The sequence below is a fragment of the Danio rerio genome, chromosome 1, assembly GCF_049306965.1.
Source record: "Danio rerio strain Tuebingen ecotype United States chromosome 1, GRCz12tu, whole genome shotgun sequence".
Taxonomy (NCBI): Eukaryota; Metazoa; Chordata; class Actinopteri; order Cypriniformes; family Danionidae; genus Danio; species Danio rerio.
In genome coordinates this window covers 53,332,835-53,349,756 of record NC_133176.1, presented here as the reverse complement: position 1 = coordinate 53,349,756, position 16,922 = coordinate 53,332,835, and the positions used below count along the sequence as shown (strand labels likewise).

Genomic DNA, 16,922 nt, shown 5'->3' with positions numbered 1-16,922 from the left:
TCGTTCATTCATTTGGTAGTTTGTTCATTTGTTTGTTCTTTCATTAATTGGTTCCTTTGTTCATTCAATAATTGGTTAATTCTTTCATTGATCGTTTGTTCATTCATTTATTTGTTTGTTCATTCATTTAATAATTAGTTTTTTACGTTTGTTTTTTGCTTTTTTGTTTATTATTGTTCTTTAGTTTGTTCGTTCTTCCATTTATTTGTTCGTTCTTTCTTTCGTTCATTCTTTTGTTTGTTCCTTCATTCGTTTATTGCTTTGAACTTTCATTTGTTCTTTCATTTCTTTATTTTGATTAATTCTTTTGTTCGTTCATTTGTTTGTTTTTTCATTTGTTCAATAATTTGTTCATTCATTCAATAACTAGTTTGTTCTTTCTTTCTTTTTGCTCTTTTGTTCATTCACATATTTGTGATATTGGCAGAACAAACCACAATTACAAGAAAAATACAACAAAGAACAAAAAAGTTTGAACATTTCAAGACAATTTGAATACATTTCAGACTAACACTAGAACCAAATTTTAAAAAATTAGTACAGGTTTGATTGTTCGTTCATTCGTTTGCTCGTTCATTAATTTGTTTGATCATTTATTTGTTATTTGATTCATTCATTCGTTCGTTTGTTTGTTCATTTATTATTTTTTTAAAATAATAACCAGTCAATGATATTTAATGTTAAGATGTTTAATACAAAATATTTTTGGTCTAAACCTAAGCTTTTCTTGACAAACTCAATGAATTAGCAATTAGTAATAAAAAATTACCCTAGATAAACTAATGAAAATCAGATTTTTGAATTGTGGTTCATCATAATCATTAAAGAAAACGACTGAAAGTGTTACACAAAACCAGTCATAACGTGTACATTTTTCACAAAGCATCACATGAAAGCTGAATAAACCAGATTTGCATTGTATGCATATGTATATGGTCTGCAATGATAGGATAATATTATGCCAATTCTTTGTTGTCAAATCTGAGGTCAGAAAAAAAACGAACTACTGAGAAAACTGTTTAAATCCGTCTAAATAAAGCTTGTGCATAGCTAAGTTTTGATATACAGCAGAAAATGTACAAATAATTTTAGAAAAAAAATCATCTTTACTAAACATCCTCATGATTTTTGACATAAAAGAAAAACCTATATCTTCCCCATTCAACATAAGACATAAGTTGTGTGATTAGTAATACATATCATATGCAGTTTTAAATTTTAAGGCCAAAATTGTGTGACAGTTATCACACCTCTGATTAAAACATTGTCTAATTACAGTACAATAAAACAGTTCAGTGCAATAAAAGATGCTTAACAGTCATTTAGTAATGCATGACGGTGGTTCCTCAAGTCTTTGAGAGAAAGAAAGTGTGGCATTTTTCCAGTGTCTACAAATGAGGTCAGCAGCGATGAAGACAGATTTAGTTTCTTTTCTTTGACTGCGTTAACTCAAACCTCGCTACACTTGAACAAATCAGAAAGCCTTACCTGACATTTAGGAAGCATGTAGGCCAAAACAATCCCAACGTGCCCCTGAGAAAACAAACAGAGGGAAAAAAATTTGGAAAAACAGCTCATTGGATCAAAGCGTGCTCACAAAAAAACCCCTGTGAATATTGACCCGCTGCCCGCGAGCAGTAACATCAGGGCTTATATGTATGCACAGAATAACAAGAGCTCGTCCCCAGATTATACGAGGAGAGCAGATGCTTTACTGACACGCATGCCGAGTCTCTGAAGAAAACAGAAAAAGAGTCCAGGGCTTTTCGGAAATGTCATCTGACGTACCCCTCCGCTGCAGAAATCCACCACTGTGTGTCCCGGCTGGGCCTGATTCAACACCATCGCCAGCAGGTTGTCGAGCTGTTGTTGTTTGCGCAGCGCACGGCTGTCTGACATCTTACCTTCAGGGGAAAAGATTTGATGTTAAGGAGGAGACGGGGAAATGTAACACACTGCAACGAGATATGCAGAGTCCAAAAAATTTACTTATATTTATCATCTTATTCACTGGTTGATTGATTAGGTTAAGAATGGCACATTTGCTTGTTTTGCATGCTTTTGATTAATGTTAGTCAAAGATTTGTACAGTGGCAATTTGGAAATCTTTTTATATCACTCCAGAAAAAAACTGAGCACAGTCATGGGGGTTAAATAGATAGGGAAAAAATAATGATAAATAAATAAATAATAAATAAATAAATAAATAATAAGTGTATATGTATATATATATATATATATATATATATATATATATATATATATATATATATATATATATATATATATATATATATTTTTTTTTTTTTATAAAATGTTGTATATTAACAGACAAACTGTCTGAATGCTTATTTTGCAAATGAACATTATCAAGACAGTAAAAAATAATTAAATATATAAAACAAACAAAGAACAATCAGAAAGCTACAGTATATTAATAAATAGACATATTGCAGACTAAAAATAAATTAATACATAAGCTAAGCAAATAGATCAAAATGAAACAAAAATAAATATATGCCCATAAACTGTAAATAAATAATTATTTGCAAAATAATTAAGATAAATAATAAATGCCTAATAATGGTTAAATAAAACAAAAAATAAACAAATAAACAAGTATATATATATATATATATATATATATATATATATATATATATATATATATATATATATATACACATATATATATATATATATATATATATATATATATATATATATATATATATATATATAATGTTTAACAGAGCAAGGAAATTTTCACAGTATGTCTGATAATATTTTTTCTTCCGGAGAAAGTCTTTTTGGATTTGATTTCGACTAAAATAAAAGCAGTTTTTCATTTTTTTAAAAACTATTTTAGGGATATTATTAGCCCCTTTAAGCTATATTTTTTTCGTTAGTCTACAGATCAAACCATCATTATACAATAACTTGCCTAATTACCCTAACCTGAATAATTAACCTAGTTAAGCATTTAAATGTCACATTAAGCTGTATAAAAGTGTTTTGAAATAATATCTAGTCAAATATTATTTACTGTCATCATGGCAAGATAAATTTAATAAGTTATTAAAAATGAGTTATTAAAACTATTATGATTAGAAATGTGGAAAAAAAAAAATCTGGTCTTTGTTAAACAGAAATTATAATAATTCAGAGGAGCTACACACACACACACACACACACACACACACACACACACACACACACACACACACACACACACACACACACACACACACACACACACACACACGCACGCACACACACACACACACACACACACACACACACACACACATACATACATACAGTATATATTTTTATATATCACAATAACAGGCTGACAAAAAAAAACAGAGATTCAATAAAGAGTTTTATGCCTGCATAAACAACAGACAGACACTATACTATAACAAAACTATAAAATCAGGAATAAAAAAAGGCTATATGGATTAAAACATCAACTGCTATAAAAATAAACAAATGCCTGAATAAAATGCCTAAATAAACATCTATATCTCTGTAACAACAGCAATAAATGTCAGGTTAAAGTGCTACATAAGATGAATGGACAAAAGCTAAATAACATGGCTCAATCTCATTAAACATCACTACAAACAAGTTCAAAAACAGCTGATAATGCCACATAGAACACCAGAAGAGAAATTAATTCATAAAAGATCAATAACATGGCTCAATCTCATTGAACATCACCACACACAAGAACAAAAACAGCTAAAAATTCTAGATTTAACATCTGAACAATTCACAAAGTGAAAGCGAACAGCCGAGCAGCACTTTCAGTGGTGATTAAATACATCACATTATTTCAGCGGATACACAAGAAATCGAGAACGCTCTCAAAAACACATTTGTACCTCTTCTCTTCTTCTTCTTATTTCTTTTTCCAGCCACTCAAGTCATCTCAAACTTTAATTGGAGTTGAAGGCTGTTTTCACACAGCCACACTCTCTCTGCCATGGGGAATAAATTTGCAGCGTGTTTCCTGTTTTGAATCGAGTGCTCAAGCTGTGTTGAAGAAACACCATCAATGCAATATAAATCACAGACGCGTCTGTCGTGCACTGCTGCGCTCATTTGATGCACGATTCTCTGATGAGGGTCGGAAGAAATACCTGGAGCTGGAGAGGAAACAACAACCCAACTAAAGCGCTGTACAGCTTTGTCTAGCACGTGTCGTTATTAACAGCTTATAATTAATGTCTTAACGAGGAACAAAACAATCAACCTGGCTCAGGTGATGACAAAAAACAAGCATGCAGACGCCAGCAAACAAATCAGCATGTTTTGATGGATTTTCACGCAAAATTTTCATTACATTGAAATATTTTAAACATTACTTTGTATTGGAGTCACAAGAATGACTGAAACCAATGGAATAATCAAGAAATTACGTGGCTAGATCATTAATAAAAGCAAAAAAAAAAGTGTAAATGCTCTGTTTTAAATAATTATTTAGATAATTGGTAACACTTAAATTAAATCTCACTTCATAACTTGTGGTTTACTACCAGCCTATTATTAAAATATTGACAATCTTAGGGTGCTTTCACACTTGGTTCAGTTGCCTGGATCGTACCCAAGTTCGATTGTCCTCCCTTGCACCTTCTCAGTTGGTTTGTGTTCATGCCGTCTTTTTTCCTTCTGAACCCCGGTACGCTTTTCTCATCAAGCTGCTGTTTTGTTTATGGCTGTTGCTAAGTGACGGTCACGAAAGCAAGCGCCGAAATGGAAAGGCGTCCGCTAGGGGTGTAACGATACACTCAGCTCACGATACGATGTGTATCACGATATAATGTTCACGATTCGATATGTATCACGATATTTGGAATAAAAATTAATAATTAAACTGAAATGCAAATTTTACCAAGTAAACTATTTTTTATGTATTTCTTTTGTTTCAACTTGTAAAACTGAACCTTCTTTAAGAAAATAAATTAAACAGGCCTGTCTCTGGACAAAAAAACAATTTAAAAACTTCTTAAAAATATTATTGAAATGACAGAGACAAAATTAAGGAACAATTTAAGTAAAGGTGCAAAAAAAATAAGCTTTCTATTCAACTGAATTTAACAGTAAGAGCTTAAGGCTTTGCTTGGTCACTTGCGTTTTTTGTGTGTGCAAAAAAAAATCCACATTTCCAGGTGTTTAATTCATATTTAATTAAATTCATTTAGAGATATCTCTAATTACAATTGTGACTAGTCAAAACTCATTTAGAGATATCTGCAAATATTTTTCAATGGAAGTCAATGGAGGAATATGACTAGTCATAATATATTTGCAGATATCTCCAATCTGATTTCGTACTAGTACAATTGTAATTGCAGATATCTCTAATTTTCATTCTGACTAGTTGAATTATAATTATGACTAGTCAAAATATAATTAGAGATATCTCAAAATATATTTATGGATAGTCAGAACAAAGGTTTAAATGCTAAAACGGCTTGCCATACGCGCGCGTCTATCATCCTCCCTCTGTAGTAACAGCTCACGGTCAGCTCACATCATGTGTGATTTTGCGGCGGGAACATTATATGAAGACAGAATGATATTTTAGGGTGAATTGTACCTTATAAATACAGTATGTGACTCTTTCAACACCATTAGGAGGTATCCCTGTAGCTGTGCAAAGTATGTAAATCACTGTGAAGACTTTAAAACTTAGGATGTTTGACCCAGTATGCGTGTCAAAAAGCGGACGAGTCTAAAGCAATGATTGTACAACCGAAATGTTGCCAGACGTCTGATTTTGAGAGGATGGGCCATCCTCTATTTCAGCTCCACTCATCTTGGTCTGTTACATTACTGCTGCTGCAATCTGAACTCACGTGCGACAGCAGGTGGAATGTAGCTCACGTGCAAAGTGCTCAACTAATAAGAGAAAACGGACGTCATATCGTAATCAAATCGTCATAACGCCACGATGCATATTGTGACATTTTTGCATCGCAATAAATCGTACAACGATAAATCGTTACACCCCTAGCGTCCGCACATTGTGGTCATTCTGCTTTAACTGAAGCTTTTGGTTTTGGGGATACAGAAAGCGACTCGCATCCATCCGCCGCAAAAATATTATAAACATTCAGAACATCACACAGTGTCTGCAGAAGCTGTTTTTCGAGGAGACAAGCAGACATCACTGTGTATTGCTGTGTTTGCCCTGGCTTAGTCCCGCGCGGGTCACCAAGATACAAAACGTGACACAGACACACACAAACGAACGTAATGAAAACAATAGTTTGTTGTACAGTTGGCGGTTCACTTCCGTTATTTGGTACGATTGCATTCCCATCAGAAGTGTACCGTACCAGATTTCGCATGAACTGTACCCCAGACCACCTCTTTCAGGCGGACTAAGGTATGGTTCACGAGTGCGCATCCGAGTTCAGAAGACAAGTTCACACTAGCTAAACGTACCGTACTATGATGTCAAATGAGCCCGGGTGCGGACCAAAAGTCCTAGTATGAAAGCACCCTTATTCCACATCCCTAATCATTTCCAATACCTAAAACTCACTACTAATTATTAATAAGCAGCAAATTATGAGTTTATTGAGCTAAACTATTAAGGCTGATTCATACTTCTGTGTTACGTTGCTTAGCCCTTGGCGTGGCTGACTAACACGCACCTCTCAAAAAATGTGCCCACTCATCGCAACGACGCAGCACAAGCTCTGTGATTGGTCGGCCTGGTAGCAGTGAGGTGTGGGCGGTGCTGAGAGCTGCAAGCCCGATGGAGCGAGTGTTTACAAGTGTCAAGTCCCGACAAAACACCAGCGATGAAACTTGATATAGAGAAATAAAAACAAAAACCTCCTGCCAGCTAGCGGCAGTGTCATTGCAGAGGAACACAAATACAGAAGTATAAATGCACGACTACGTGCAAGGCATGTGCCGGTGGTCACGTCGATCACTCGATGCAGAAGTATGAATAAGCCTTTAGTTAATGGTGTCCTAATAGTGAGAATTGCACCCTAAAATAAGGAGTGACAACATAATTATAAACACAATAATCGACAACAGGGCCACTGAATAGTTATAACTATATAATAAGAGGAATAACACGCATCTGTGGTGGTGATGAATTATTTAAAATAATAATTAAACAGCAAAAAGTTATTTATTCTCCTTATATAATGATGACGACCAACACCTAAAGCCATTATTCAGACATTGTATTTAAGACATTTGACAAGTTTTGCCTTGTTATGATTTTTTGTAGGCATAGTGCAGGCATGTCCAAACTCAGTCCTGGACGGCCAGTGTCCGCATGGTGTTTGCATGTTCTTCCAGTGTTGGTGTGAGTTTCCTCCGGGTGCTCCGGTTTCCCCAACAGTCCAAAGGCATGCGCTATAGACGAATTGAGTAAGCTAAATTAGCCGAAGTGTATGTGTGTGAATGCAATGGTGTATGAGTGTTTCCCAGAGTTTGTTTGCAGCTGGAAGGGCATCCGCTGCGGAAAACCGATGCTGGTTCATTCCGCTGTGTCAACCAACCCCTGATCAATAAACGGACTAAGCCGAAAAGAATATGAATGAATGAGTTTAAGGATTGGGCTTGCTTTGGGCTAGCTTGATTGGCCATTGGGCTACTTTTGATGTGAATAAGTAGCAACCAAAACCTGCTTATAAAATGATTGGCACAACTAAAGACACTGTTCAGATGCTGTATTTCAGAAAGCAGTCAAGCTTTCATCCTCAAACTGCAAGTTTCTTATACATCTCACCCAAAATATTGTCTTTCTAAAACTTCTGTAGGCTGTGTAATTGCTGAAATCATTGAGAGTAGTGATATGAAACTGTTATGTGCACAAAATCTGTCTGGAACTACTTTAGCTTTTTGCTTTGTTTTGCCTTTTTTTAAGAAAACAATTGCACAGCCAATCAGAATCAAGAATTCAGCTGCAGAGTAGTATAAATAATGTGTCTGCCGTGTGTTATGCACAACATGGAAGAACAACCTGGAGCCAAATAGAAAAACTAAACCCAGAACAGAGTAGGAAATACACGATATATGTCTAGGATTCAGTCGCTTTTCTGTATTAATTAGTGTGTGTTTTCTATCTCTAAGAGAAGTGCTGCAATGTGGTATGTGCTGGAGATGTAACTCATTAACTGAAAGCACGTTTAATGCATCTCTGAGAAGATAAAAATCCAGAGGAATGTCGGCGTGCTGTCAAATAAAGACCCCTCATCCAAAAGGAGAATCAAATCCTGATGATAAACTGAAGCCAATGAACATTGGGCTTCTATATTTTTATTATCAAAGTTCAAACAAATTTATTTTGATATGCTGATTATGTATTCCATTAAAAGCACATCTAGATTGGTTGATTAGCCGAATAACTGAAGGAAGATAATTAAAAGCTATTAACATAATTGTGGCTGTTGAGTAAAGCCTTAAAGAGTTGTAAAAGTGGTGTTAGATTTCACCTGAATGCATCAGTCTGTTAGAATCGGTTTTTATAAATCATTAAAATTAAATTAAATGAGCAAATAAATAAATGAATAAGCAAATAAACTAAATAAAACAAACAAATAATTTAATTATACAAACTAAATAGACACGTGCAAAATAAAGCACATAAAAAGCATGACAATAAACAAGGAAAATTACAAATACAAGAAATAATCAAATGCAGAGAAATAATTCAAATTAAATGCAGGTAATGAGCTAATAATTATTCAGAAAAATAAATAAGTAAATAAAGCAGAAAAGCAAAATGTGTAAATAAAAAATTGCAAATAAATTATATAAATTAATTAGATAAGCTAAATAGATAAGTGCTAAATAAAGCATAAATAAATAAGAAAAAAATCTAATATAAATGCAGAGAAATAAATCAGAAAATGAAATGTAGGAAATTTGCTAATAAATATGCAGAGAAATAAAACAAAATAAATAAAGCAGAAAAATAATTGTGCAAAAAAAATTTGCAGATTAAATAATTATACCAAATGAATAACAAATTTGTAATAAATAGACAAACAAGCAAATAAAAACAATAAAGCAAAGAACAAAAAAATAAATAAACCAATAAAATAACATGCAATAATATGTAACAAAAATACAAAAAATTAAGTATTATTAATTTTGTAAGTATTAAAAAAATGAAGACAATACAACACAATACAATACAATACAATACAATACAATACAATACAGGATACTGTTAATACAGTAACATCTCTTAAAATAAGCAATGATCAAACACCTATAATGGCATTATTGCGTGCTTAGAGTGATGGAGGAAACCCTAAGCTGCAAGAGAACCATGGAATGATAAGATATATTGATCAGTTTTTAATTGACATGGCATAGCCACGTTTGGTCCAAAACACCCTGCAGTGCTTTAAGACAAACAGAGATATGGAGACAGATAATTGAGATGAGATTGAGATATGTATTTGTTGGAAAGAAGGTCGGATCAAATAAAAAAAGATCATGAAGTCCAATCAGGGCTGTACTGGTAAAACCTTATTGAAGTATTGCAATTCTTTTTCCCCGTGATATTAGTTTTCCACAATACTTTTTACATATTATTCTTTATACATGCGCCCTTTCTCATGATTTCCTACAGTTCAGTCAATATAGAAACAAGAACTGTTAATGTCATGTGATCTTTCAGAAATAAGACAGCTGTGCATTAATATTTTTCAGAAACTGAAATATTGTTTTTGTAATATTATTTTATGAATAAAAAGTTCCAAAGAACCACATTTATTTGAAGCCAAAATAAAAAAAACTATATAAAATGATTAAGTGAAATTAAGAAAGTAAAAAAAAGATAGAAAGATGTAAATAAGTAAAGAAAAATTAATAAAAGTAAAGAAAGGAAGAAAGAAAAAGAAAGATGTAAACAAGTACAGAAAGGGAAAAGAAAGGAAAAAGAAAGAAAAAAAGATGTAAACAAGTAAAGAAAGGGAAAAGAAAGGAAAAAGAAAGAAAAAAAGATGTAAACAAGTAAAGAAAGGGAAAAGAAAGGAAAGAGAAAGAAAGATGTAAAAAAGTAAAAAAAGGGAAAAGAAAGGAAAGAGAAAGAAAGATGTAAACAAGAAAGGGAAAAGAAAGGAAAAGAACGGGAAGAAAAAGGAAAGAAAAAGGAAAGAAAGAAAGAAAGAAAGAAGGAAGGAAGGAAGGACGGAAGGAAGGAGGAAGGAAGGAAGGAAGGAAGGAGGAAAGGAATAAAGGTAGAAAGGAGGAAGGAAAGGGAGGAAGGAAAGAAAGAAGTAAAGAAGGAAGGAAGGAAGGAAGGAAGGAAGGAAGGAAGGAAGGAAGAAAGGAAAGAGGACAAAAAGGAAGGGGAAAAAAGGAGTGACGGAAGAGAGGAAGACAATAGGTATTAGGAAGGTAAGGAAGGAAGGAAAGAAGGATGGAAGAAAGGTAGGAATGAGGGAAGTAAGGAAGGAAGAGGTAAAGAAGGAAGGAAAGAAAGAAAGAAAGAAAGAAAGAAAGAAAGAAAGAAAGAAAGAAAGAAAGGTAGAGGTGAGGGAAGGAAGTATTGATAAAAGAAAGAAAGGAGGAAAAGAAGAAAGGTAGGAAGGAGGGAAGGTGGAAGGGGAAAAGTAAGGAAAGAAAGAAAGATATGAATGAGAAAAGGAAGAAAAAAAAGGGAAACGAAAAGAAGCAAGCAAGGAAGAACAGGAAGAAACGCACACTTGTACAGGCCCAAAGCATTTAGTTAGTTCTCACCAAATGATTGAGAGCAGTGAATTAAGTGTGAATGTTTCCACTTAAATCTTATTTTCAAAATCAACAAAAATAGATGTGAAAATGAAAAATGGGGACTTATTTTATTTCACACTTCTGCTTTTAAGAGGCTCATGGCATCCCAGCAATAGGTTTCCAACCAGCAATGCAAGAGGAGAATATTTCCCCGCAATCCAGACCTCAATTTCCTTCCGTTCTGCAGTAAAAAGTGAATGTGCGAGTGGAAGCCAGGGAGGAGGGAACTTTTACCAAAGGCACAAAAGCAGAAGAAAAACAAGTCCCTCGAGTGGCTGATCAGAATAGTGTGTTCAAGAGGCTACATCTGTGTGTGTGAGAGAGATGACGAGACGACTGAATGAAGGTATTTAGGCAATGATTGTTCTGGAGGACATCCTCAAGGTTGTTTTTCTGCGAACGATTCACAGTCACAGCTTCAGTGAACAATCAGGAGCTGAAGCAATGTTTACCGAAGGCCAAAATCAGTGTCCTTAAATCACTTACAATGAAAAGTATTGTGGTTATGCTGCTGAATGATTTTCCTCGGAAACTTTGAAGTTAAAAGCAATACTGGTCTGCCATTTTCCATCGCAAAATATCACAGAGGTGTGGATTAAAACATCACAAGCTATCCAACCAACCAACCGAATGACTGACGTAAGTGATGTAATGATGAACTGAAAAATCGATCAGATTTGTTTTTATACATACAGTACAACCAGTTTTGGGTAAGTTATTAATTACAGCATTACAATTGTATTTAAAGTACAATATTCGAAAAATAACTCAGTTGCTCAATATGTTATTGAATTACTTGATTAAACACTGAAAGTTTAACGTATAAATGCACTACATCTACACTCACCGGCCACTTTATTAGGTACAACTTACTAGTATCCACTTTTGCCTTCCTTAATCCTTCATAGCACAGATTCAACAAGGTATTGGAAATATTCCTCAGAGATTTTGCTCCATATTGACATGATAGCATCACACAGTTGCTGCAGATTTGTCGGCTGCACATCCATGATGCGAATCTCCTATTTCACCACATCCCAAAGGCTCTCTATTGGCTCTATCTGGTGACTGTGGAGGCCATTTGAGTACAGTGAACTCATTGTTATGTTCAAGAAACCAGCCCGAGATGATTCACACTTAATGCCATGGTGCATTATCCTGCTGGAAGTAGCCATTAGAAGATGGGTACACTGTGGTCATAAAGAGATGGACATGGTCAGCAACAATACTCAGGTAGGCTGTGGTGTTAACATGATGTTCAATTGGTACTAATGGGCCCAAAGTGTACCAAGAAGATATCCCCCACACCAATACACCACCACTATCAGCCTGAACCGTTGATACAAGGCAGGTTGGATCCATGCTTTCATGATGTTGATGCCAAATTCTGACCCCACCATACGAACGTCACAGCAGAAAAAAAGACTCATCAGACCAGGCTACATTTTTCCAATCTTCTATTGTCCAATTTTGGTGGGCCTAAATGTAAATTGTAGCCTCAGTTTCCTGTAGGGCTGCTCGATTATGGCAAAAATCATAATCACGATTATTTTGGTCATAATTGTAATCACGATATTCAAAACGATTATCAGTTGAAGTCAAAATTCGCCCTTCTGTGAATACTTTTTTTATATACAAATATTTCCCAAATGATGTTTAACAGAGAAATTTTTCACAGTATTCCCTATAATATTTTTTTTCCTGGATAAAGGATTATTTGTTTTATTTCGGCTAGAATAAAAACAGGTCTAAACATTTTGAAACCTATTTTAAAAGCTCGATAGTATTAGCCCCTATAAGCAATATATATTTTTGATTGTCTGCAGAAGAAACTATTTACCCTATTTAGCCCATTTACCCTAATTAAGCCTTTGAATGTCACTTTAAGCTGAATTCTAGTATCTTGAAAATTTTCTAGTAAAATATAATGTACTCTCATCATAGCAAAGATAAGAGAAATCAGTTATAAGTTATTATATCTGTTGTGTTCAAACTGTGCTTTAAGCATCTTCACTGTGAGAAAAACACTTTAGCTACAAAAGTCCTCTTCAGTCAAGAGCAGTGAGGGGTTTTCTCCTTTTGTTGTTTGATTAATATTTAAAACAGGTGGCAGCAGGAATATTGCGCACTTTAAGAATAGTGCAGCTCTGATATGGTTTCTTTTTCATGTGTCTTTTGATTCTCAACTTGTTTGTTTATTACACAAACAAGGGTTAATATGAGTAATCACTAAACACCGCGCTCTGACACAAATGTGCATGTATTTGACCATTAAAGCGCTCACATTGAGATGGCGTTAGATGTGTGTGTGCTCTGCTGTTCGAGGCTAACACAGCAGCATGTGCTCTTTCGCGCTTTTAAAAATATGAATGATGCACATCCCGTGCTGCAAAAGTGACATTACAGTACATGCTTTTGGTCATTTTCACATGGAACTGAGCTTTGCAGAGCAACAAATGTGTACAACTGGAAAGGGGGCGGTATATGATGGAACAATTGCTTGTCTCGATTAATGGTTTTTCATAATCGTTAGAAGCCAAAATCGAAATTGAAACCGGATTTTCAATTAATTGCACAGCCCTAGTTTCATATTCTTAGCAGACAGGAGTGGCACCCGGTGTGGTCTTCTGCTGCCGTAGCCCATCCGCCTCAAGGTTGGACATGTTGTGTATTCAGAGATGCTATTCTGCATACCTTAGTTGTAACGAGTGCTTATTTGAGTTTCTGTTGCCTTTCTATTAGCTCAAACCAGTCAGGCCATTCTCCTCTGATCTCTGGCATCAACAAGGCATTTGCACTCACAGAACTGCCACTCACTGGATATTTTCTCCTTATCAGACCATTCTCTGTAAACCCTAGAGATGGTTGTGCATGAAAATCCGAGTAGATCAGCAGTTTCTGAAATACTCAGATCAGCCCGTCTGGCACCAACAACCATGCCACGTTCAAAGGCACTTAAATCATCTTTCTTCCCCATTCTGATGCTCGGTTTGAACTGCAGCAGGTCGTCTTGACCATGTCAATATGCCTAGATGCATTGAGTTGCTGTCATGTGATTGGCTGATTAAAAATTTGCATTAACGAGCAGTTGGACAGGTGTACCTAATAAAGTGGCCGGTGACTGTAAATCTCAATGCCACATATACAAAAGAAACTAAACAAATTAAATTCTTTAAATCTGAGTCAAACAGCACATTTTAGCTTTAGTATGAAATTTAAAAAATAAATATAAACAAATGTAAATAATAAAATATCATTTAAGAATAATAAACATATGTATCAAAACACAAGACATTTCAAATCTCGTGCATACCATATTTTGCCATGAATATCTGCAGTTCATGATTTGTCTAGCAAGTTCAATCTACTTGATAGATGAATTAATCTGCTTCTCTTAACGGATTAATCCAGAATTTATGAACAGTATTCAAACTGTAATCAATAAAGCATTACAAAAACTAATAAAATTATCTAAAAATGAAAAGCAATCCCTTAAAATCTGCAAGAAAGTAATTTAATTACAGTAACTATTCACTTTGTAACTAATAACAACCCAAAACTGCATATAACATTTAAATGAGAACACAAACACTAATAAGGCAGTGCATTTAAAAAAAAAAACAACTTAAGGATTTAACAATAGTGAGGATTTCAGCATAAGCCACATTTCTCTCACATTCTGTCTTTGTGGTTTACATAAATCCATTAACAGAAATGTAGCATTTTAGCTAGAAAATACAGACTTGTACTTTCCCAAGAAACTAAGCCAAACCTCAAAGACATCAGCTTATTCTCTCCATTTAGGAAATCCAAATGTTTGATTCTTGTTTTGGACACTTAGTCGGAAAACACTGTGAAATCTGAGCTGGACATGGAATGGAATGCTGCTAGACGGCAAATTACAAAGCCATATAGAGGTTAGACACAGGTCAAATTTGTATTAATTGCTTTTTTGACATCTGAACTTCACAGCTTAAAAAAAACATCCATTTCTACTTCCTGAAATACTGACAGATTCAGGTCGAATCCGTACAAGGTTAATTCTCAAAAGTAACCAAGCAAGAGTTTGAAACTAATTTGCATTATCCCACATGTGAGAGACATTTCAGACAGACATCATGCCCAGGCGCAATGTTAAATTCAGCCTATGGGATTAACCACACAAACAGGCGCATTTAAGCACACAACTATAATAAATTGAAGTGCCAGAAAAATTGCTGAAATTGTCTCCAAACTAACTTCATCCTGATTTTGTTCTGAATGAAGTCACCACTTCATTCTGCCCTTTTGTTTTAAATATAAAAAAGTGCATTTATTAAGTGTGTCTCACACAGGTGAGTGGGATTGACAAACCACTTCTCAGAACATTCTTTTCTCCGAATGCACAGGACAATTTACCTAAACTCCATCTTATGTTGAATGTAGCAAAGATCCTCTTTTGCACAATATCATTAGTATGCCACAATATAAGTAGTATATGTTTAGTTTAAACACACCTGAATCAATTAATTAGGACCTGAGCACCACGTTATAATTACAAGCAGGTGTGTTTGATATGGGTTGCACCTAAAATCTGCAGGAAGGTGGCTCTCCAGGAACACGGTTGGCCACCCCTGAGTTAGTAAAGTTAGATTATGGCAGCGGTATGTTTTGATAATCATGACTGTTTATATATGTAGCACCTTTATCAGACTTGCGTTTCCACTGCCAAAAGTGTACCAATGGCGTGGTGTACGACAGAAAGTTTCAGTTGACGTCATTTTCGCTCGAGGAAATGTTAAAGTAAAGCTCTACGTCTCGTTCACTTATCAAATGAGAAGCACTTCTCACAAAACAGACGCTTTTATACTCAACTATTTGTGTGTATAAATGTTCATTACCAATCAATAAGAAAAGAAACAAACTCTGCATTTTGTCATGGCAGTGGAGTTTACATATCGGCCTGTTGTGTCTAATATGAATATAGCCAAGCCATTCACAGATATTGCCAGGTAATCACTTTACCTCTACCATACTTTTAACAGATCATTTGTGATTCTGGCTGTCATCCTTTCTTGCATTGTCTTGAGCCATCACATTGCCAATTATATACTATATTGTTAGTAGCCTGGAGAGGTTACAGTCATTCTGATACATCAAATTACTTTCGACTAGATGTAAAATGCTAATTATAGAACATTATAGAATTTTATAATGTTAAGTTCTAATTCTGTAGTTATTTTGATGAAAGTAACTAAAAAGTAATATAAGAGTAATGTAACATATTACAATTCTGAGACAGTAATATTGTAAGGTAAGGGATTACATTTAAATAACAGTAATAAGTAATCTGTAATGTATTACAGTTTGGAAGTAACTTGCACAACACTGGTTGCAGCACGCTAAAATGATTTAATTTAGGCCCTGTTTACACTAGTGCATTTTAGTTTTAAAATGGCGTTTTAGAATGAAAACGATCCGCGTCCACACTAGCGTTTCACCCAGCATTTCTGAACAGCTCCCCGTCTACACCACAACACTGAAAACGCACATCACCTGACCACACACACGCTCTCTGGCAAGCGCTGCAGCCTATCTACCCAGATGTGAGCTGTGCTAGTCGGAGTGTTCATCAAGGATCTCCCACTGGATCTAATCTTACAATATTTGCTAAACGTGATATTTAACTCATCCAGTTGTCTATATCTAACAACATATTCCCCGATATTCGTCTTTTGAATCTATTAGGCTACTTGTTCTCGGGTAAGGTGTTTTGGCTGATTACAGAGATAAATGAATAATTAATGTAACCACGTTCATTCTGTATATTGTCTGATTGCCTGCCTTTATTTCCTATAATGTATAAACTTATTGTAAGTTATAGTTTTATAATGGCCATTATTGATTATTAAAACTGATATCCAGCAAAAGAGAGGGTATGTTTCAAATTTTCAATGAAAATTAAAAGAGGCAGTGATGTTATAGGCTCCGTTTTGTTATAAAAATGCATACAGTGAAGACGACGCTCATATATGCAGCACAACGCCTCAACATTTCTGCTGTCTGTTAATTTGTTAATATCCAAATGAAAATAGCAGTTCTTTTATGTTTTTATTTTATTGTTAAGAAAGTGAAACAATGTAGCCAGGGTAATGTGAATAAGGTTATACAGTACA

General features: G+C 34.6%; 1 protein-coding gene across 12 annotated transcripts in view; it reads right to left on the bottom strand.

Annotated features, from left to right (window-relative positions):
• gstcd (glutathione S-transferase, C-terminal domain containing) overlaps nt 1-16,922 on the bottom strand; it is a 158,422-nt gene that overhangs the window by 30,911 nt on the left and 110,589 nt on the right. For all 12 annotated transcript variants that reach the window (XR_012392707.1, XR_012392727.1, XR_012392742.1 and 9 more), the window contains 2 exons: nt 1,789-1,904; nt 1,489-1,533 (listed from right to left, as the gene is read on the bottom strand). Coding sequence is in view for 7 of the 12 variants with exons in the window: in XM_009294165.5 (XP_009292440.1) it covers nt 1,489-1,533; nt 1,789-1,904 (161 nt within the window). In the remaining 5 variants the exon portion in view is untranslated. The remainder of the gene's footprint in view (nt 1-1,488; nt 1,534-1,788; nt 1,905-16,922) is intronic.